This window comes from Aquarana catesbeiana, linkage group LG09 (genome assembly GCF_042186555.1).
Source record: "Aquarana catesbeiana isolate 2022-GZ linkage group LG09, ASM4218655v1, whole genome shotgun sequence".
Lineage (NCBI taxonomy): Eukaryota > Metazoa > Chordata > Amphibia > Anura > Ranidae > Aquarana > Aquarana catesbeiana.
Window position 1 is genome coordinate 194,199,903 of NC_133332.1, and position 23,452 is coordinate 194,223,354.

A 23,452-nucleotide genomic window follows, 5' to 3' on the forward strand; every position below is an offset into this window, starting at 1 on the left:
CACCCCAATACAAATGCATACAATGGTTGTGAGGTATGGTTAACGGTTGGCAAAAAGATGTAGTACACCAAAGCCAAGACAGCTGAATTGTGAATTGAATTGAAAGTGAATTATGTTGCTCGTCACATGTCCCATTGTAGATTTCTATTGCTTCTTGCTGCATTATTGGTGGCTTACCCCAATCTTTCATGTCTGATGATCACATGAGAAAGATGATGGCCCAGTTCTTTTGCCAAATGCAGAATTCTAAATAATTATGCAAGTATCGTAAGAGAGTGAGTACCAGCTTTTTGCTGTTTATTTACATATATGCAGTGTAGCTATAAGTGTGTATTTGGCTTTCTAGACATTCCTCAAATTTTCAGCCCTGTGGTCATTTCAACGTGTACTAGGTAATGTGCTAAACTACATATTTTAATACATAGGTGCATTTAATATGTGTGTGCGTATGTAAATATTTCCAAAACTTTCTTTTTTTTAATTATATTTCAGCATTGCTTCCTCCCCCTCTTGTACCCCCTCCTCCTGTCCATATTCCGCCACCTGGTGGGTAAGTCTGAGAATGTAATTTTCTGTTGTCTTATTCCTCTCTAGTTGTAAAAATACTAAAACTTTTGTGTTTTTGTTTTATATCCAAAGCCCTCCTGTTACTTATAACAATAGACCACCTCCTCACAATGGCTATTACAACACTGGTGAGCAATGTTTATTTTTTTATAATGATTATTGCTTATAGTTGGCTGACCATTTTAAGAAATTCAGTAAAAATTAAGGTGAAATAATTGTTGTTTCATGCCTGCTGTGATGGTTAAGGATTTATCCTAAAAAGTACAAATTATGGACCGATTTATCTCAGCACAATTATCATCTTAATCAGACCGGACAGGGGCTTGATATTCGTAGGCCCTGGATTATAAACTGATATCCTTAGGTGATTGTACACTGGTAAAGCTTTTGAGAACACATGCCCTGGATGTTCCCCTATAACCCTACCTCTCGGTATGAGTCATCATTTTTTGCTAGTGTCCTATGGTGATAGACCTTTAATTTCTTAGGGATAAATCACTCTTCGCTTAACTAGTTTGTATTTTACTTCAGAGTCAACGCTTCACTATCTTATAGTACAACAATAGAAGCCATGCATCCGACTCGGTACAACCTCTGTAACCTTGGGAGCCATACCTAGGCCTCACACTGTGGAAATGTTTCGGGCACTGTATCCTGCTTGAGTGCTCATCTCGGCATTTGGTGCAACATGTGTAGTTAGCCACAGGGTGCTATACAGGCCCAGGGCCATCCATCCATGTGGAAGCCATATCCTGAAGATCCCTTCGTGGGAAGGTCCACTGTGATGGATGAAGCCTGGATCCTGTATAGGGACCAGAGACATGGACAGGTAAGACAGGCTTACACTGTTTGTTGGACAGTCACTATAGCCTCATACCATGTATAAGACTTAATATCTCTGACACTTGATTTACACTTGTGTATCCTGAATAGATTTTGTTTATATTTTAAGACTATCAAAAAAAGGAATGTTTTAAACGTAACCGCTTATACAGCGTTACATTTTTCAAACTTGGTGCTAAAATTCCACTCTTTAGAGCTTTGTCTCAGGTGGATGTCTAGGTGTTACATCATCCCACAGGTCACCCCGTTTACTGCCACTTTTGCCTAGAGATTTTAAAAGGTGCCAAAGTTCTTCCTCCCACCTATTTGCCATAAGGACTTTGCTACAGGATGGTAAACACCTGGGTTGCTGAGTAATCCTTCCTGGACAGGTTTACTCAATTTGGTCACCCTACTTCGTGAATACCCCACGGGGGGATACCCTCACTGGTGGCAATGGTGGAAACCAGGCAAAAGGGAACTGCAGCAAAAGCTCAGGCAAACATTTGCTCTGCTGACAGCCTGCAAACCACTAAAAGTGCTCGTGGCAATGCTTAACTTGCATTGGAGCATTACCACATTTTAAACATTGGTCTCTGCATCTAATTCTAGCTTTATTTCAGGGACGAAACAAAGTGGCCTACCTAACTAAAGGAGTTTTCTGCAACTGTGTCACAATTTCTCAAAAAACGAATGGCTATAATACACCCATCACTGTCCAGGGCTCAAAAGTGCTAGACTCATTTTTCAACCCTGCCATCTTTACTGGAGTCAGAGTACAAAATAGAGTTTCAATTTCTACCCTCTAACCATTTTTCTTTTCTCTCAAACCAACAAAGTAGACTTGCAGAACGTCCCGAACCCTCTCTTGACCCAGGGAGCGATTTATTCCAGTACCTTTTGGAAGACAGGTTTTCACGGTACCCAAACCCAATGGTGATATTTGTACCATCCTGGACCTTAAATCGCTAAACAATTACGTTCAAGCTCCAAAGTTTCGTAAGGAATCCACAAGGTCCCTTATTACCTGAGTTAGCTATAATACCTAGAATCTGTAGACATCCAACATGTGTCTCTGCATATTCTGATTTACCAGCGCTATCTGTGCATTGCATTAGGAAACAAACGCTTCCAGTTTGTTGCACCGCTATTGGCCTATCCTCTGCTCCCAGAGTATTCACAAAGGTACTTGCACCTCTTCTTGCCCTTTTAGGAACTCTGGGCATTCAGGTCTCAGGGAGGACTCCTTTCCCTTCCATCTGTCTGCAAATGCCCACAGGAGTATTCAGATGCTTCAGGCTTTTGCTTGGGCACTCAACTTTGAAAAATTTGCTCCAACCTTACCTTTGAAAAATGTGAGCCTCATTCTAGACTTGAGCCCTATGGTCAGAGACATCCTTCTGTGAAATTCTCCATAAGTGTTCTGGGCCTCATTTTGGCCATTCACCCAATTCCATTCAAGGCTATTCCAACACAACTTGTTGGCATAGAACAAACATGCTCCCTCTCTTGACCCCCCCTATGCTTCAGTCAAGGCACTTGGTACATTTCCACCCCAACTTTGACAATGGGGGAATTAATTTCTGCCATACCGATGGAAGGTGATACCAGATGCCAGCCTTTCAGACTGGGGTGGAGTGTTCCACATCTCTTATGGTTCAGTGAGCATGGTCACCCAAGGAAGCCAAGCTCCTAGTCAACATCCTGGAGCTCAGAAAAATAAGAATGACTCTGCATCACTGGACCCCCCCCTCCCCTTCCTTCAGGGACACCCCCCCTCCCCTTTCTTCAGGGACACCCCATTAGGGTGCAGTAATACAATGGCACTTGGAAAAGGCAGCCGCACACCGCAACGGGATACCAACTAAAACTTCTTTATTGTAGTGGTAGACATATGCAGTCACAGGAATGAACGGACAGTTAACATGTTTCACACATTTTGTGCTTAGTCAGAACTCTGCTTATGACTAAGCACAAGATGTGTGAAACATGTTAACGGTCCATTCATCCCTGTGACTGCATAGGTCTACATTACAATAAAGAAGTTATATTAGTATCCCATTGCAGTGTGTGGCTGCCTTTTCCAAGTTTCCTTGTTTGTTGCGGTGGAGAGCCAGGCCAGCACCTGTGGGGTTACCTGCTATGGAATCTCCTTAGCGCACCTGGAGCGGTGATTTCTCCTCTGCCTTCCTGCCTGCAGTTGGACAGTGCCATAGCTATGGCCTATTTTAATCACCAGTAGGGTACCAGGAATCATGCAGCCTTGAAAGAAGAAAGCCTTATCTCATGGACAGAGAAACACTATTCAGTGATATTTGCTGTTCACATCCCACACATCCTACATATCCCACACATCCCATTAATGGACCAAGGGGAATGTGCTCTTCACCCTGACATCTTCAACCTGATATGTCAGAGATGGGGAGTTAGATGTGGATATCCTGGCCCCCAGGTTGCTCAACAAGTTACCTCTGTCTATGGCCAGGACCAAGGATCCTCTTGCACTTACACTGGATGTTCTGATAAATCCCTGGACTCAGTTGAGGCAGAATTTGCAGTGGAGTAAAGGCATAAATCAGCCTAAACTGCTCTACAAAATAGAGAGAAAAGAAACAAGTGATTCTTATTGCATAAACTGGCCCAGAGGAACCTGGTACACAGGCATACTGAGGCTTCTGGTGTCTCACTATACTACCTTACAGGAAAACCGATCAATTTTGTAATACAAGGGCCATTATACCCAATCTGCACTCTGGACATCCCTGTCCACAATAAATGTGACTTCAACAATCACATTGCAGAAGCTGATGCTCTTGTTGGGGTATGTTACACTCCAGCCAATTGGACACAGTTGCAGGGTTCTCAAAGAAGTGGGTCTCATCATTGGCTGCAATACGAAGCTTTGCTGGGTAAAGCATGGCATAAGTAACATCATATTTCCTAAGGCACTTTTCACTTCGCCCTCTGGCGTTGTACTTCAGCAGAAAAATCGGGGTAAAATGAAATCCGCACATTATCAATTTTCATGAGGTAGTTTTTGGTTCTGGCTTGGTGCAACACAGCATCTCTATCTTTTAAAGTTGAGCGACTTAAAGAGAAATGGTCTCAGGGGCTTTTCTGGTCTAGGAGGCTTAGCAGGGACCCTACGGGCCCTCTCAACTGCAAACATAAATGAGAATGAGTCATTGCCAAATGTTTTAGTGAGCCAGTTTTCAATGAAAGCTACTGTTTCTTTCCCCTTCTGGTTTCTCTGGGATTCCCACTCCCCTCACATTATTGTGCCTGAGTCTATTTTCCATGTCTTCTATGCAGGCCGCATTGCCTGAAGTAAGAGACTACACATGGAGTAACTCCCTCTGTAATGGCGCCACTTCATCTTCCACATTTTTCATTCTATCTTCCAGTGCTGCTGTACGATCACGCAGCTTCTGCATATCGTGTCTGACCAGGTTGATCTCCATTTTAACCTCTTTAATTTCAGATGTCAAAGCTGTGATTGCAGGAGGTAACCGCAGCCAAGATATCCCGAAGTGTAGGTTTAGGAGCAGGCTCTGCATGACTACATCATCCGCGTCTGCCTGTTCCAGGAAGAGAGGCAGCCTTGGAAGTATTATCTTTGCCTGAGGGCTTGGCAAACTGCTTCATATCCACCTCTTTAGCAGAGCACAGGAGCACAGGGAGTGGCTGCCGTCTTGTCCCACATGGTCTGTTGCTGTCTGTGTGTCTTTACCCCGCCAGGACATTTTTTTTTTTTTTTTTTTTTTTTAGGAATACAGGCACTGGAGTGTAGGGCAGGCTACGAGGAGCACACCCAGCTAAAAAGGAGCCATTGGAGCGGTCCTGTCAAGCATTATTTTCATCTTATTGCTACTAGCAATAGCCAGCACCAACAACCTCTTAACCAAGAAGGATTTACTTTTTGCCTGTCTAATCCTCCTGGAGCGGTGATTACTCTTCTCTACATTCAAGATTCTGGACTTTGCTTTCACTTGTAAGTGGGAAAAAAAAAATATTCAAGGTGTTCTCTGGATTAAACTACCCTTGCAGCACCCATTGCTTCCTTGGGACCTCAGTTTGGTTCTCTCTGTTTTGTAAGAACCACCATGTCTTTCAATCTCTTGCTCAGCTGCTGTCTTTTTTGCAAGGAGCTATTCCTAATTCTTCACAAGGATAAAGTAGCCCAAGACCCCCCTCCTTCCTAAAGTGGTATCGGCCTTCCATCTTTATAAATTGATTATCCTTCCTTCATTGTGCTCTGCTCGTAAGCACACAAAGGAGATTACTCTTCACTCTCTGGACATGGTTAGAGTAATCAAACTGTACCTAAATGCTACAGCTCCTATCAAAAAGATGGACTACCTCTTTTTCCTAACCTCAGGACCTCACAAGGGATATCTTGCTTCAAAATCCACCCTTGCTAGTGGGAGAAGACCACTCCCCTCAAAAGCCTACACCATAAAGTTCCTCCTGCATGAATACCTGCTCACTGCATCGAGTTGGTAGGAGTTTTCTGGGAATTCAAAGTTGACCTCAAAGTTGCTTGGGTTTGTAAGGCTGCCACTTGGTCTTTGATTCATACCTTTTCCAAATTCTACAAGGTGGACGTCCAATTCTCTGCGAATTAAGCTATTGGTGACAAGGTTCTGATTCCTTTTTTATTCTTTAATAACTACATGCTGTATAATTAAAGTATTTATCTCCATATTTTTACTATTGATAGATCTTTGTAATCTGACAAACATACATGATATGACAATTTGGAAATGTACCCTAATGTCTCTTTTCCTAATGGCCTTGTGCTGCCAACAGGTTGTACCATAAAGATCTTATTCTCCATCTTCTATCAATTGTCTGACTTTTTTTTCACTCCTATCCTATTCTGTCCCCCTTATTACTGCAATTTCCTTTATTTCTCACATAGCATAGCATTGACAACTAGTTTATATTGATGTTAGTATCCCTTCTACTCACTATTCAGACTTAGCCACCCATCCTCCTATTCATCTTAAATGTGCCAAACCAAAATTGTAATGTCCACACTTGTCTTTTTAAACGTTTTTCCCCTTCCTCCCCCCCCCCCCCCCTTCCCTTTCTTCTCTTTCCTCTTCCACTTTCCCCCTTCTAACCTCTCTTAAGGAAGGGGGGGGAGATCACACCTACTCCTCCCACCCCTCCCCTTCAAAATGGTAAAATCTATATATATTTTTCACTCGGTGCCTCTGTGAATTTGAAATCCCCTTTTTCAGCTGTTATGACACTTCAGGACATTGTAGTTGGGTGGAATCATATGTTTTTTTTTTTATTGGATTACTGCAGGGCAAGGTGTGGTGAATTACCATTCTGTCTCAACTGATCAGACTTCCTGGGTGACAACTGTAGACAAAGGTACCAGCAGTCTTGGGGGAAATGACTGGATGGCACGCAGGCAAAGGGAGCGGGAACTTGATAGACCCAGAAACCTAAATCTGACCAGTTATAAGAGGTGAGTAAAGTGCAATTGTTTTAATTCAAGTTTTGTTTAGGGTTATATATTTAACTGACAAAAAATTCTAGCCCAAAGGCTAACGCTGCGCTAGAAATATAGAATATAAGATACAGCTGCTAGCACCTTCAAGTCAGATACAATTTCAATAGATATAAAATACAAAATAAAGTGCAGCGCTAATACAGTTAAAATTGTGTAGGTGGAAAAGGAAAACTAATGGGGAATCCCAAATGCACAGTCCATGTATGTAGGAGAAAGCAGAAACCAAAATCCGTGCTTCATATAGATGGAAAAGCTACAGGTAAGGGGAAAGGTGATGAACCTTCACATAAGATAAATCCTGCTCCACGCCCAGGTAAGAGTAAGAAATCCTACTTCCCGTGACCACTATAAAATGGTCTCGCCAAACACAGGGAAATGGGTCTCCCCAGAAACCTTTGGTAATGGCCGGGATCTCCGCTTTGCAGATGGAACTCAGAGATGAAAGATAGTGCAGTACAATTGTATTGTATTATAGCTCATATTTCATTGTAGAATACTGATAGAAAGGAACAACAAAAGATCCTTCAGTTGAATCAACATCAGCTGTTCCCAACACTCAGTTGCAGTAGTCCTATTCCCTATAAATCACCTCACATCAGCCCAACGGCTACCACAGGAGAGTCATTTAGAATTCCCGCGCTGACCTCACTACCGCCTTGAGAGGATTTTGGTTTCTGCTTTCTCTTACATACATTTGGGACTCCTCCATTAGTTTTCCTTTACCGGTCTTTTTTTCACCTACACAATTTTAACCGTATTAGCGTTGCACTTTATTTTGTGTGTTTTTTTTTATTTTTTTTTATTTAACCACTTGTTGAACGACTTTATAGATGTCCTGTCAGCAAGTGGTTATTACAAGATCATGGCTGTAGCTGGCTGTTTTTAAAAGTGATCCGAGCAGGTTTACAGCCACCTGATCACTCTTAGCTTTTCAATAAGATATTGGCCCATTTATTGGCATTGTGATAATTTTTCAAAAAACGTGCAGTTGTGGTATGCTGCTGCACTATACAGGTGGTATATTGCTGGCAAGATCCCCAGGTGAAAATAGAGGGCTAACAAATGGTAAAAAAAAAATGCTAATGCAGCCACCAAATCTAATGATTGTGATTTTTACTATTTGCCCCCAAGTGAAAGTGATCGATATGTGAATTACAACCGGGAAAGAAGTTATGATTGTGAACGTAAACATCGGCACAGCCTTGATCATACCTGGAACAAAGAGGACAAATCCCGAGCTGAGCCAAAGCAGAGGGAAAGGGATGAAAGCTCCAAGCATAAGTCTTCGTCAAGGCGGTAAGTTATCATAAAAACAGATACGATGGATACCCAACATTCATATTTGTGGGAAAAGTCTTCTTCAAGGGGATGTGGTTTTGAATATATATTCTTTATAGTGATCAAACCTAAAAAAATAAACAGACAGGCAGTGTCTGCTGCATTGGTCTTGTTTAGCCAACACGTCATACAGTATTTTTTTTTTTTTCTTTCTTTTTTTTTTTTCTTCTTTTTTTTTTTTCCACATCAGCAATCTTATAGAGAGTTTTTAAGTCAGCTGCGTCATTTATGCTGCGCCCCCTCTCTTTTTCGCATCATTGTGGCTTAAAAAGCGATATACTAATTTTAATACAAAACTTTTAAGGTACATTTTCTCTTTCCCTTACATCCACTAAAAATACCAATATTTACTTATCTATATTTTTCTCCCCTCGTCCCCCCTCCCCAAAAAAAAAAAAAAAAAAAAACAAGGGGGGGAGCACAAAATTTATATCTGTCCTCCCTCTCCTCTTCCCTCCCTCTCTCCCCCTCAAGCATCCATAATTGTCACGTATCTTTCTGTATTCCTATACTCATGCCATCTTGCCCACATCTTAATATATTTATCTCGTCGCCCTTCCGTCGAGTGTCTTGCTTCTTCCATTCCTCTAACCCATTCTACTCTTGTTATCCAATCCTTCATCCTTGGAGTTTCTATATCCTTCCAATGACACGGGATCAGTGCTTTGGCTGCGTTTAAGAGGAATGGGATTACTGACTTTGTGTATTGGGGGATCTCTCTTTCCGTGTCGTGAAACATGCACACCCAGGGGTTATTATTAACCTGCTCCCCCGTTATCTGTTGTATTTCATCTAAGACTTCTCCCCAATATTTCTGGATTTTAGGGCATTCCCACCATAAGTGGGCAAGAGTACCAACTTTTCCACACCCCTTCCAGCAGGTTTGAGGGGTCTCCTTATCGTATTTATGTATCTTTTGGGGCGTCCTATGCCATCTTGCTATCATTTTATAGGCCATTTCATATGTCCGAGAGTCTTTTGCCGTTAAGTACACCATCTTTATGATCTTGTTTCTGTGATCTACACCTTCTAGCCCCCCCATTTCCTTTTCCCACTTCTCCAGGAAGGTGGGATATCCTTTACTCGCTTCCCCTCTTATGATATTGTATAATTTTGAAATACTTCCTTTCACGCACCTTGGGGAGCTTAATAATTTTTCTATGGGCCTTAGCTGGTCTTTTCCTCTCAGTGGTTGTGGTAGTGAGCGTGTAAAGTGCTGTATCTGGGCATACCTCCATTTGTCTAGTGGTTTGTTCCCCCAGGCCTGTGTGATTTCAGTGTAAGTGTATAGTTTATTTCCTCTCATTACATCTTTAAGTTGTATTGTATCTTTTTTTGCCCATCTCGTGAAATATAAATGTTCCTCCTTCCCCGGTAAAAAATAATCCGTGTTTAATAGTGATAATAAGGGTGAATTAAATTCCCAGTGGCTACTCTTGCCTACCCTATCCCATATTCTAAAAGTGTTTCTAGTCAAAAAATTAGTTCTATCACCCAAATCTCTATGTTGTGGTGGGTTCCATATTAATTTTTCTATATCCGCCCCACTCAGTGTTACTTCAATGTTCACCCAACTTTTCTCCTGTTTATTGTGTAACCAGTCAATTATCCTAGCCATCACCACCGACTGGTAGTATTTTTTTAAATCCGGTGCACCTAGCCCTCCCATTTCTTTATCCCTCGTTAAAGTGTCATATGCTATCCTAGGATGCCTACGCGCCCATATAAATCTCACTATTAAGAATTGTAGTTTGACAAAAAAATTAGGGGGGATTTCTATTGGGACCATTTGGAAGGTATATAATAACATGGGTAACACAAACATTTTAATCGAGTTTATCCTGCCGATCCTTGACAGGGCTTTATATCTCATCCTGCCTAATAGGTCTTTAGCTTTGTTAAGTAGGGGTATATAGTTAGCGACAAATAGATCCCTCGGTGAAGGTGGTATTTTTATACCTAAATAGGCCAGTTCCCTCTCACACCCTGCAAATGGGAGCCCAGTTTGCAGTGCTCTCTGCTCTCGCTTTGGGATTGTTATATTTAGGAGTTCTGACTTATTCATATTTATTTTGAAGTTTGTCAGGTCCCCATACCGCTCAAATTCCTTTAGCACCATGGGGATTGTTGTTCTAGGACAAGTAATAAAGCATAGCAGGTCATCAGCAAATGCTGCTATCTTGTATTCCTTCGATCCAACCTTGATTCCCTGAATGTCCCCATTCCCACGAAAGGCCGCTAGGAGTGGCTCTAGGGATAAAACAAACAGAATTGGGGAGAGGGGGCAACCCTGTCTTGTCCCATTAAACAATTCAAGGGGACAAGACAGGGTTCCGTTTATTCTAATCCTTGCCTTGGGATGTCTATATAGTGAGAGTATCCATTTCATCATCCTCTCTCCTAGTCCTAGGTGTTTCAAGGTTTCCGTCATAAATCCCCAATCTACTCTATCGAATGCCTTTTCGGCATCGATAGATAGCAGGGCTGCTGGGGTATTGCTCCTGATTACTTCCTGCATGAGGAGAAGTGTTTTTAAGGAATTGTCTCTCCCCTCCCTGCCCGGGACAAATCCTACCTGGTCATTGTGTATCCATTGTTTTAAACCCATTTTCATCCTGTCTGCGAGTATTCTAGAAAAGATTTTTGTATCTACATTTAAGAGTGAAATTGGTCTGTAGCTTCCAGGGGAGGACGGGTCCTTTCCTTCCTTCAGGATTAGGGTGATGTGCGCTAATAAAGATTCTTCTCGGGACTCTTCATTCTCCCCGAGAGCATTCAAATAGTCACATAATTTAGGTGCGAGTATTTCAGAAAATTTTTTATAATAAGCTACGGAGAATCCGTCGGGGCCCGGGCTCTTCCCCAGGGCAGTGTTTTTTATTGCCTTTTCTACCTCCTCTTGGGATATGGGAGCATCCAGACGCTCAACCATATCCTTCTCTGCCCTGGGGAGGTCTAGTCCCCGAAGGTACTCCCTTATTCTTTCCTTCCTCTTGTCCCTCCCCCTCTCTCTCTGGCCTACATCGTAGAGGGCGCTGTAGTAAGAGTGGAATATCTTAGCGATTTTTGGCGTAGAGAATTCTAGGTTCCCCTCTTCGTCTCTTATTTTAGATATAAAAGTCCTATTCTTTTTTTCCCTGACCCTTCTGGCCATCCACTTTCCTGGTTTGTTCCCTTCTCTATATACGTCTCTATTTATCATGTTGAAAGCACACTTCCTTTCCTTCTCCAGCAACTCGTTCAGGTCTCTTCTTTTCTTAATTAATTCGCGCTTTTCGGGTAGCCCCCTAGGTCTTGTACTCTGTTCCGCTTCCTGAATCTCTCTATATAATCGTGTCAGGTTTTCCCCTCTCTCTTTTTTTTTCCTTGTTCCCATAGCAATCCAAATCCCTCTTATGTAGGTTTTGTGTGCTTCCCAAAGAGTGGGTCTAGATATATCCTCTGTGTCGTTGGTCTTAAAGTAACTTTTTAATTCCTGTTCTATTTTCTCCACTACATCTGGGTACTGCATCAGGGAATCATTGAGTTTCCAGTTTATCCTAGACCGATCTGCACCAGCGATCTCCACTTGGATTTTCACCGGTGCATGATCGGAAAGGGTAATAGCCTTTATTTCTGCTACCTTCAAGAAAGGGACCAGCTGATGTTCTATTAAAATATAGTCGAGTCTCGAGAATGATTTGTGTATCTGGGAAAAGAATGTGTAGTCTCGATCTTTTAAGTGGCTTATCCTCCATGCATCTATCAATTGCATGCGATTTAGCATTTTCTTAAGTGTCCCTCCCTGTGTGCCCGATCTTAACTCACTCCTTGATGTATCCACCTCAGGATCCATACACATGTTCAAATCTCCTGCGACTATTAGCCTCCCTTTCTTAAAGGATTCTAATTTCACCAAGACTCTCTTTAGGAAGCTCTCCGGGTTTCTGTTGGGAGCATAAATATTTGCCATTCATTGTGTCATTGTGATCCATGACTCAAACATCTTCCCTTTCACAAACAAAAACCTGCCCCTAGGATCGGCCAGTCGCTCCTCTTCTTCAAACCTTACTGTTCTATCGAACCCAATGGCCACTCCCCCTGAGTGTACTGAGCTAGTGTCCCCATAGCGCCATTCTGGAAACCAATAAGATGCAAGTCCCCTACTTGAGTGTGTTACATAGGTCTCTTGTAGGAACACCACATTTGCGCCTAAAAGGTGCAATTCTTGATTGATTTTATACCTTTTTTTTTTTTTTTTCCGTATTCAGTCCCCTTACATTGTAGGTAACGAGGTTTATTACTCCCATTTTATATTACTGGAAGGAGCGTCCGGCCAATCCCATGCGGCATAGCAGGGGAGAGAGAGAGGGAGAGAGAGGAAAAAAAAAAAAGGGGGAAAACCCACCCCGACACCCCCCCACCCCCCTCCCCCCGCCCCCACCTTCCACTCCCACCTCCCCCCACCCTCCCTCTGGAACAGGTCGCCTATTCTAGCGGGGCAGATTCCTCTGTTCAAACCATGGATCAGGTGGTCGTCCTCAATCGGATGCCATCCCTCATCCATCTTCCCCATAGGGCTCATGTCGCGAGGGTTCCCCGTGTCACCCCAGCACCTTCCCCCCTCCCCCCCGCACCGCTCATCTCGGCATTGCCCTTCTCCCCTTAGCTATGCCTCTTGGATACTAACTTGCATTAACCATCATGCCCCTACCCTCCCTCCGCCATGCTTTATCTTGCACTGAGGTTACAATCTCCCCCATACCCCAGCCCGGGATATTTGGGGGGGCAATATCTAGCTTGCAGCAAAAGTCCTCAAGGTCTTCTGGGAATCTGAGCACTGCCGTTCGTCCATTCTTTTTTCCGATTAAGCAAGCCGGGAACCCCCATTGGTATGATATTTCTGTCGTTTTCAGCATGCTTGTCAGTGGTTTTAGTAACCTCCTTCTTGTGAGGGTCTCTGTAGAAAGGTCTTGGTAGACCTGTATCTCTGCCCCTTCAAAGCTTAAGCCTGGTTGATGTCGCAGCTTTCCCAGGATTTTGACTTTCTCCTCCTCATATTGAAACTTCACTATCACATCTCTTGGGTTCTCCAATGTATTTCTAGGGTACCGTGCGACCCTATGGGCTCTGTCAATTTTCAAGGGGGCCGTCACTTCTTTATCTAGCAATGGGTTTAGCAATTTTTGTAATACCGGCACCAGCTCTTCCTTCCCGGCTTTCTCTGGGAGGCCCTTGAATCGCAGATTTTTACGTCGGCTGCGATTCTCCTGATCTTCTAATTTATAGAGGAGGCTTCTATTCGCTCTTTGCAGATCCCTTATTTGCGTGTTCATACCTTCCAGCCTCCGCTCATGTTCTTCCAATCTGTCTTCCTTCTCTTCCACCCTTTTCAACACATGCCCAATATCTACCCTTACGGTCGCGATCTCTTTTTTGAGGGAGGTCTCCAGTTTCATTAGTAATTCAGTGAGCATTTCTCTGATCTGTGGGGTCTCTTCCTGTATGAGCTGGGGTGATGGTTTGTTCCCCCCGGTGAGATCCTCCTCTTCGTATCTCCCATGAGGGCCTTCCTGTATCTCGAAGCCGTGAATCTGTTGGCTTCCACTGATCCTTGTTCTTGCGCTTTTACTTCTATTCTCTTCTGTTGCCCCTTTCTGTTTGTTTATCCCTGGGCGTGAGGGTGCTCCCAATCTGGGGCTCCCCTGGGGTTCTTCCACCATGCTGGCCTCGGTTGACATATATCGCTGAATCCCACCTGGGCTGGGAGCGGTTATAGTTCCTTTGCTGCCCTTATTTGCCTTCCCCCTCATCTCCACGGGCCTCAAAATACTCCACCCTGCCCCAAAGAATTAGTGCGAGCCCAGCTGTAGTTAGCTATACCCAAGTTACTCCTTTGCGGGACCCGGAGCCAACTACCTCGGTTCCCTCTCCTGGCACTCCAGTATAAGTGGGCCAAACACCCACACCCGCTCACACCTTCGCTCCTATGCTGGGTCCACCAAAAGTCCCCTCGATCCACTTGGATCTATGGGGGGGGTCCTCCGTAGAGGCTATACTCGCCACCGACCCTATACGTCAGATCTAAGCGGGTGTGTATACCTCCCAGTAGTATCGCAGGGCGGCTATCTAAACCTTTCTAGACTCTGTCTAGCGGGGAGACAAGTGAATTTGACCGCCAGCCCCCAATTTAGGGTAGGATATATGTTTCTTTTTGAGTTAATCTTACTCCTGCCTCTCTACCCTTCTGTCCCTATGTCGGGTATTCACTTATATAGTCCAGGTAGCCCCGAGTGGCCGATGTCTCTAACAGATACTTTGTCTTCTTAGCCTTTGGCTATCACATCCAAAAAAAAAAAAAAAAAAAAAAAGGGGGTCAAGAAGGTGGTCCCCGCGTTTAGAAATAGGAAAGAGGGGCTAAGGCAGTCAGGCCTTCATTTTAGATCATCTGCCATCTACTATATGCGTCCTAAAGAGTTAACACAGTTAGCGCTGTTCTAAAGAATGCCACTTAAAGTTAGAATCCTTATTTCTTTCGCTCAGACTACTCCTCTAGGTATGGAGCCAACTCAGTTCTTTTTGAGGTTTATAATGTCACAAAAAATGGCTGAGTGTAAGGGTGCACAGGTGTTCACATTGGATAGGTAGGAAAAACAGGTAGTATGTACATCTAGTAGTAGGTGATCAGTTCATCTGTCCCGGATACCTGTATGTAGATAAATACATCCCAAACACCTCTCTACTACTTGCTGCTGTTCTGGGGATATTTCCCTCAACCCTTACTGTAAGTTCTAGATCCAGGTAGTTCAAACAGTGATAAGAGGGGTTAATTTCCGGGGAATATAAATGCAGAGTAACGTTTGATTTCTTACCCTGTTTTCCAGCTGCTTCTCTAGAGACTCCACAGGGGGGGGCCGGGGAGACACACAAGGGGATATCAGCTTACACGGGGCCTCTCCTCGGCTCTCTCTTCACTCTGCTCCTATTCCCGTGTGTCTCCCTGCAGGCTACCCCCCTCCAGCTGCGCCGTTACCTTATTGCTTGTTTAGCAGCTCCAACTCCCAGGGTTCTCTCCCCCCTCCGTTGCTTCAGAGCTCCCGCTCCCGATATCCGCGTTGGTTGCGGTGTTAAGGGCTTATCCCAGCAATAGCGGCGGCCGCGGTAGAGGCTAGCAGCTGTCTCTCTCTTCTCCCACTCCGCTCCGTACCGGCATCATCTCTCTGCGCCGGCGTCTTTGCGGCTTCCCAGCTTCCTCCTCACTGTTTGAGCGGATATGCGGGGAGGGCGGTGGCGCCAGGCTTCCTACGGAGCGCTCTTACGTAGCGACACTCCGCCCCATCCCCTCCTCCCAACACGTCATACAGTAAATGTTTATTTGTAAAACAATTTTACAAAACTAGCCAAGGAGTGCAATTAAAATTTTGTAGATATGCGAGGAAACAGACACTTAGAGGTCTATTTAAAAAAAAAAAAAAGCCTGTGTGAATAGTATTTGCATAAAGTCACGAATATCACACATGTTTATGTGAAAAATATTTTTTTTTCTGATACTTAAAGTGGTTGTTAACCCACTATATGATTATCATGCCATCTTCTGTTATATAACGCTATGTGCCCCTGTGCTGTATAAAAAAAGATGCAGATTTGTAAATATATCAGAGCGTCTCTGGCGCTCACGTGGCTTCTCGGCTCTCTCCTCTGCCCAGCTTCCAACGATAGCAGGCGGGGCCGAGCACTGCCACTGATGTAAGCCGGGGAGGGGGGAGATCCAAAGAGTCACGTGAGCGCCAGGAGCCACTCTGATATACGGTACAATCTGCATTTTTTTTTTTTTTATACAGCACAGATACTGGGACACAACGTTGTATAAAAAGAAACAAAAAGAAGAGAGGGCGCACCGACCTAGCGCATTACCACTGATAGCGTTTATTAAAAAGTAAAATAGCAAGTATATACTCACAAACGAGACTGCAGGTATGCAGTAACAGACATTAGGATAAAAATGGGACCGGACATCAGGTGGATACGGCAATGGCTAACGCGTTTCGAGCCCCTTTCCTCAGAGCCTAAGCGGGTGATAACTGCTCACAAGTAGGAGCTCCTCTATATATGTGTGTATGCATGTGACCAAGCCTCCCAGTAATCACCAGCACCAGCCCACCATGGCCACTCCCCCACACTGACCACAATGATTAGTTTAATAATATAACAATATAATTTTATTTAATTGTATATTTTTACTAGGGGACTCTCTAGCGACTGCCCATTGGGTTGATCTCCTCTGTGTATTGTGGTTATGTCACCTGTGTCTCTTGAGTTATTCCCGGCATCAGCCTCTCCCCTCCCTCCTCCCTTCCCCTTCCCCTGATGGTGTAGTTCCAATACCAGTGTATTTGTAATGTACACCATCGGACTGAGTCTATCCAGGTGACGACCAGCTTCACATATCTTTTCACTCCTACGAGCCTGTGCAGAGAGGATGCGTGCGCACCCATACATTTTCACTTACAGCGAGTGTATGGGCTGAAGTGGTCGGAGGTAGCGGGGTGGAACGCATATCCACCCGCACTTCCGGCCTGTGTCCACTGCGCATGCGCGAGTGGAAATGATGCTTAAGATATCCGGAATTCGCCGGTGGAACGCAATCGTACCCGCACTTCCGGGTCCTCAAGGCGGCGTGCGTTCCACCGGCATCTGAAGCCCTCTGAAGGTTCTCTGTAGCCTCCTCCAGTACGTACAGCCCACATTACATCCCCTATTTGCAGAGGTGGCACAGATGGTACTGTTACTTCCGCCTGTTTACATCTACACTTACACCTATACTTGTGATGTGGCCGGATCATAGCCCTAGATAGTCTCTAATAGCCCGCAGGTAAAGTCCTTTCTTGTGCATTATGATTGATTGATTTGCAGAGGTGGCACAGATGGTACTGTTACTTCCGCCTGTTTACATACACTTACATCTACACTTGTGATGTGGTCGGATCATAGCCCTAGATAGTCTTTAATAGCCTGCAGGTAAAGTCCTTTCTTGTGCACTATGATTGGGTACATTTATTACACCAATAATAATGATTGACTAATATGCACGTTCCTTTCATGGATGTGAGATTAATATTACTATGGTGTTATTATGAAGACAGGGTCCTTTCAGCTGGGAGGGCTATGCTTTCAGTAAGGGGGAGTGGCCATGGTGGGCTGGTGCTGGTGATTACTGGGAGGCTTGGTCACATGCATACACACATATATAGAGGAGCTCCTACTTCTGAGCAGTTACCACCCGCTTAGGCTCTGAGGAAAGGGGCTCGCCCCCGAAACGTGTTAGCCATTGCCGTATCCACCTGATGTCCGGTCCCATTTTTATCCTGATGTCTGTTACTGCATACCTGCAGTCTATGTCCATTCCTGTATTTCATGCTCGTTTGTGAGTATATACTTGTTATTTTACTTTTTAATAAATGCTATCAGTGGTAATGCGCTAGGTCGGTGCACCCTCTCTTCTTTTTTTGTTTCTTTTTGTAGTTTTTGAATGCCCAACATTCTGAAGAGGGCTGCAAGACGGCAGATACCACTGAAGCCTATTGGCCTTATCACACACTGAGTATCTAGACACTTGAGTGCAGGAGAGAGTTTTTCTCTTTTGGTTACACAATGTTGTATAACAGAGGGGAGGGCATGCTTAGATTATAGATTATTGATTGCACCAGGAGGGGAGGATCGTGGAGCCAGACAGGATCAGCCAGGTATTTTAGGTGATACAGGGGGCCACAAGCACTGTGCAACATGCTTTAAGGGAACATGATCCTTCTTACTTTGTTACCCTAAAAAAAAAAAAAAAAAAAAAAAAACACTTTTTTAAGTTGTCTTTTACAGGGCGAATGGAACAGTTGATCCAAAAATAAAATGGCCTAAAACAGTGATGGTGAACCTTGGCACCCCAGATGTTTTGGAACTACATTTTCCATGCTCAACTACGCTGCAGAGTGCATGTGCATCATGGGAAATGTAGTTCCAAAACACCTGGGATGCCAAGGTTCGCCATTACTGGCCTAAAACAATAGCTTAAGAATGATTTAATTCCTTGGGGTAAAAATGCAGAACTATAGGATAAAATATGATGTGATTAAAATAGCAGCACTTGACTCCAGATAAAACTAGTGCAGTATCTATAGACTCTCTGCATTAACCAGAAGACACTGCAAAGATGCCCAGAGAAAGGCCATGGGTGAATGACAACCACAATAACATGGACAAGAGTAATTGCAGTGATGAGGTTGGAGTTTGTAGCTGGCAAAAGCAGTGGCTAGACATGAACCAACAACCCCCAAGTGTTAGCATGCCAGTGACTGCCCCCATCCTAGAAGGCATCCTTGGCCCGCAGTTAAATGTTAAAAGAGCTAGATATGATTGCCTTGCTTACATTTACCTGCATGTCAGGAATCTAGATGTTATTCTCCATCCAGTGTTGATTACTTTGTTTTCCTTTTATTTGGAAGAGTTTCTCTCATTTCCTGTTTCAGGGGTCACTGTGACAGAAAATGGCGATAGGGGGACTTCTCAACAAGATCACTTTTTTTTTTTTTTTTTTTAAAGCCAGCTCTGCCCTCCCAATGCAAAATTGATAACTAAAACCTTACATAAAATGTAGCAAAGAAAGTAAAAGATGCTTACTTTGCACCATGGCTTTTGGATGCTTTTGCCTAGGTGCCAATTTGTAGAGATTATCAGCTCTTCTAGGATATAGTTTGTGATTTTTGTATAGGGAGAGGAGGAGGGGGAGTGCAAAACATAGTTACATAGTTGGTGAGCTTGAAAAAAGACACCTGGGTGTGTGCTTTTATGTTCATATCACATTGTAGGCACCTAAACAAACATATCATACAGGTATATATCTAAAACAATAGGGGTTAGATCTTTTAGGCGAAAAGGTCTGCTTTCATACATGTCGTCGTCCTTCTAGCGGATTGTGCTTTTTGTGTGTGCAAGAAAGTGTAATGGGTAACAAGCAATTTATTTTATACAGCACAATGTAATATTTGTATTTTATTTTTGCCCAATGTTTATTATGTAGTATCAATTCTTACAACTTAGGAAGCAAGACAGTGAAGAAAAAGAAACACATCGGCGCCATAAGCGTAAGAAGAGTAAACGAGGCAAAGAAGAGAAAAGTGCAGACGAAGAAGATGTCAGCACACGTAGAAACCGGCATGAATTACGGGAGTAAACTACTGTATCAACTCTATATGCTATCTAGCATATGAAGCTTGGGAAAAGTATGACAACAACTGGGACACTGTAGCACAGGGTGGCAGCTTGAAAGAAAACTTAAGCAGAATTGGTCATGAAGCACAGTGAATCCCTTTTACTGTGTCTAACTCTCCAGTATATATTTTGGAGATGTGTGATGATCAAGAATTAGCAGAATTATTACCTTGTACTGAATGAGGATTCAGAGCTGAAATGTACTTGCCAACTGTGCACTTGTAGTGGTGAAAATAAAAGTTCATGATCCTGTACTGTAAAAGACAAATACTGAAGAATGGATTGGAACCTTGAAGGTGTTGATCTTGGTAAGCTTCCTTTTACTTCATTTTGCCACATGGCCATATTCTGCAGAATACAGTTCATGCTTTCACTTACTGCTGCTATGAAAATGTAATTCGGATATGTCTACTGAAGGTTGCCAATCCTTCCCTTTTAAGTGTCTACACAAGAAATGGCAAAATACAGTAAAGACCAATAAGAAGACTGGCTCATGAAAATAACACGTTATTTGCACTAGTCCTTTAGTGCAATGTAAAACTAAGCATATGGTTTCTTCAGATGCATAGAGCAGTGAGCTGTCTAATTGGCGGACCCTTCGCATCTGAATTTATTGTATATAATGAATACTGCAGTGTTGCTGTAAGATACCACAACTGCACTGTTTCTTTTCTCATTAAAGATTATCACTATTTGGCTGCCAATATCTTATTAAAAACAAGAGATTGTTGCACATTCTCAAACCGTGAGCCTCTTGGACTATGTGTAGTCATTGGTGACCAACGGAGGATGAATTGCATTGGGCTGCTTCACCCCCCACCCCCCACCCCCACCCCCACCCCCACCCCCAAAAAATGAAAATGTGAATTGCTGCCCTGTTGATTTTATCATTTACTCTTTATACTAATTTTGTATATGTTGAACATTTTTTGTAACTGGGGATGAATGAAAACACATTGCCATATAGATCAAAACTAAATGGTAAAAAAAAAAATTAAATCACTGCATGAAATACTTATTTATTGGTAAACTATTTATTTCTAAGCACTTTGATATGTTTTCATCATAATGTGAACCATGTCTGTGTGAAGAACAATAAAACTGGAGTCACTGAAGGTAACATTGTCTCTATTTCATGAAAAGTTATGTTCTACGAACAAAGCAAACGGTCCAGAAATTTAAATGTAAGTGTAGCTATCCAAAGCTCTTGTTCTTCTATCCCATAGCAAACCTGTGCAATGATGATGTCTTAATTTTTCTTTGAGAATCACTGCATTCAGAAAAGCCATGATATAATTATCCACTATATATGAAGAGTATCAGTCTCTGATGTGAGCTTCTATCTGGAAAATACTCCAGGGATCTCTCTCATAATGTATCTTGGGGTACCTAATTACTTAAAGTGGATGTAAAGGCACAAAAACAATTCACTGCCAGCCCCTCTGTTTTATCATGCCACAACACTGTAAATGTTAGTGTAAAATGATGCCTGTAATTGCCTTATCTCAGATCTCTTCTGGCTGGTCACATGACCTTCGGCCACTCTTCCTTCGATCTTAAGGCTACAGTGGGAGGGGCCAAGATCAGCCCTGCTGTACTGTCTGCTCAGCCCCAGAATGGCCGGAGGTCACGTGACCAGCCAGAAGAGATCAGAGAAGGGAATTACAGGCATCGTTTTACACTAACACAAGGTGTTTATAGCTTGATAAGAGTGGGCTTAGTAGTGATCTTCATTTAACTTTACTGCCAATATAAATTTTGTGGCGAGGCGCTAACTATTAATGTGTAAACTAAATATCTTTTATATAAATCCACATAAAAAAAAAGTGACTAAAAGGTAAAACATTTCTGTGGTGTTGATAACAAAATGTGAATATCCTGTAATCAATTAAAACGGTAACATTCCTTTATGCAATTTCTCTTTGTCGCCACATGTTCATTTGTGATCCATGCTCTTCTTACTTAAAAGGTGCTCCTTTTTTATAAATGGGCCCCACCACCTGTAATAAGGGGGGGAGGGGCACTTGCTAGTTACCTTTGGGCCACCAGGACCCTCACAGTTGTATGGAATTCCTTTTTGTTAGTATGGGCTCAGCATACATCCAGTGTCACCAGATAGCTTTGGGCCACCATGTGATGACGCCTTCCGGTGAAATGCATTGAGATCCTTGTAGCGGTGGTATTTCCGGTTTAGTCATGTCCGACTCAGGTGGAACACATGGCACAAGGAAATGTGAGTTTACTGGCTTATTTTTATGGGAAAAAATTTAAAATGAATGTATTGAATGATTATTTGTCGTTTTTTTTTTTGTCTTTTTTTTTTTTTTTTTTTCTCATTTTGGAAAAACCCTGCTGGTGACACTGGATGTATGCTGAGCCCATGCCAACATAAAGGAATTCCATATAGGGTCCTGGTGGTCCAAAGCTATTTGGTGAGTGCCCCCCCTTATTACAGGTGGTGGAGCACATTTATAAAAAGGAGCACTTTTAAGTAAGGAGCATGGATCACAAATGAACACATGCTGAAAAATTGCATAAAAGGACTGTTAGTCTTAATTGATTACACTTATTGCTATCAGCAGCATAGATTTGTTTTAGCTTTTTTATTCACTTGTTTTTTTGTTGCTTTTGATATCTTATATATAAATTATTTGATTTAAACAATGATAGTTAGCGCCTCAACACAAAATTTTATATGTATTTTTTGCATACTTGCCAAAATTGATGGTAGATGCTTGATAAGAAATTAGGAGTTACATAGGAGGTGCCATTTCATTTTTATGTTTAACTTTACTGTAGACTACTATATAGTGAGCGTCGGCTCGGCTCCCACACAAGAGCTCACAAAAGAGCTGCAGATGATGGTGGCATGTAAACGGACCACGGTAATCGGATCAGCAGCCATGATTACTGTGGCCAGCAGACAGTTAGGGACACAGGAACAGGCAGGATCAACCAGGTTTTTTACAGCTTAGAAAGGGGCAGATTAGACAGCACAAGCAACATGCTGTTTAATCCACTATAAGGGGGCAGGATCACTTTTTTTTTTTTTTTTTTTTTTTTAGGGTTACAACCACATTAACTTTATCCCACCCTTGCCAATTCTGACATTTCTCTCCTACATGTGAAAATTTATATATATATATTTTAATATAATATACATATACACTTTTTTTTTTTTTTAGCACAGACACTAGAAAGTAAAATGGTTGTTGCAATTTGTTATGACACATGGTATTTGTGCAGTTATTTTTTCAAACACAATTTATGGGAAGCAATACACCTTTAATGAATTTAAATGCAAGAAAATACCATAACCCATTTTTTTGTAAAATGTAAAAGCCAATTTTACAGCGAGTAAATAAATACCTAACATGTCACGCTGTAAAATTGCGCACACTGGTGGAATGGTGCCAAACTACGGTTCATTAAAACGTTCCCTATGGAGATTTTTAAACATTTTTACAAGTTACTTAGCAGTTTAGAGTTAGAGGAGGTCTAGTGCTAGAATTATTGCTCTTTCTGAAACATTTGTGGCAACACCTCACATGTGTGGTGCAAACACCCTTTACATATGTGGCCACGACCTACATATGCATTCGCTTCTGTGTGTAAACACAAGGGGATGGGGACACTTTAAAAACTTTATTTTTTGTAAAATGTCCCTTTGTTTTATCACTTTTATTCCTATCACAAGAAATTTAAACATCCCTTGTGATAGAAAATATACATGACAGGTCCTCTTTAAAGAGATATCTCCTCTACCCTGGAAAGCATGATCAATAAAAAAAAAAAATTGATCTCTGCTTTCTAGGGGAAAAATGGCAGTGTTTTACATTTGCCAGAGCTGTCATGATGTCACATCCGGCCTCCCAGGATCATAGAGAAAGCTGGAGAACATTTGGTCCACGGCCAGTCGGTGCTGCCGCTGGCTTCCCAAGTGAATGAGAGAGCACG

General features: G+C 42.7%; 1 protein-coding gene across 1 annotated transcript in view; it reads left to right on the forward strand.

Moving 5' to 3' along the window:
- Positions 1 to 19,976, forward strand: part of LOC141108164 (uncharacterized) — a 71,397-nt gene extending 51,421 nt beyond the window's left edge. The window contains exons 11-15 of the mRNA XM_073599476.1: positions 493 to 550; positions 640 to 695; positions 6,706 to 6,871; positions 8,048 to 8,212; positions 19,325 to 19,976. Of these exons, the coding sequence (XP_073455577.1) occupies positions 493 to 550; positions 640 to 695; positions 6,706 to 6,871; positions 8,048 to 8,212; positions 19,325 to 19,457 (578 nt within the window). The 3' untranslated portion in view covers positions 19,458 to 19,976. The remainder of the gene's footprint in view (positions 1 to 492; positions 551 to 639; positions 696 to 6,705; positions 6,872 to 8,047; positions 8,213 to 19,324) is intronic.
- Positions 19,977 to 23,452: the final 3,476 nt, after the last annotated feature.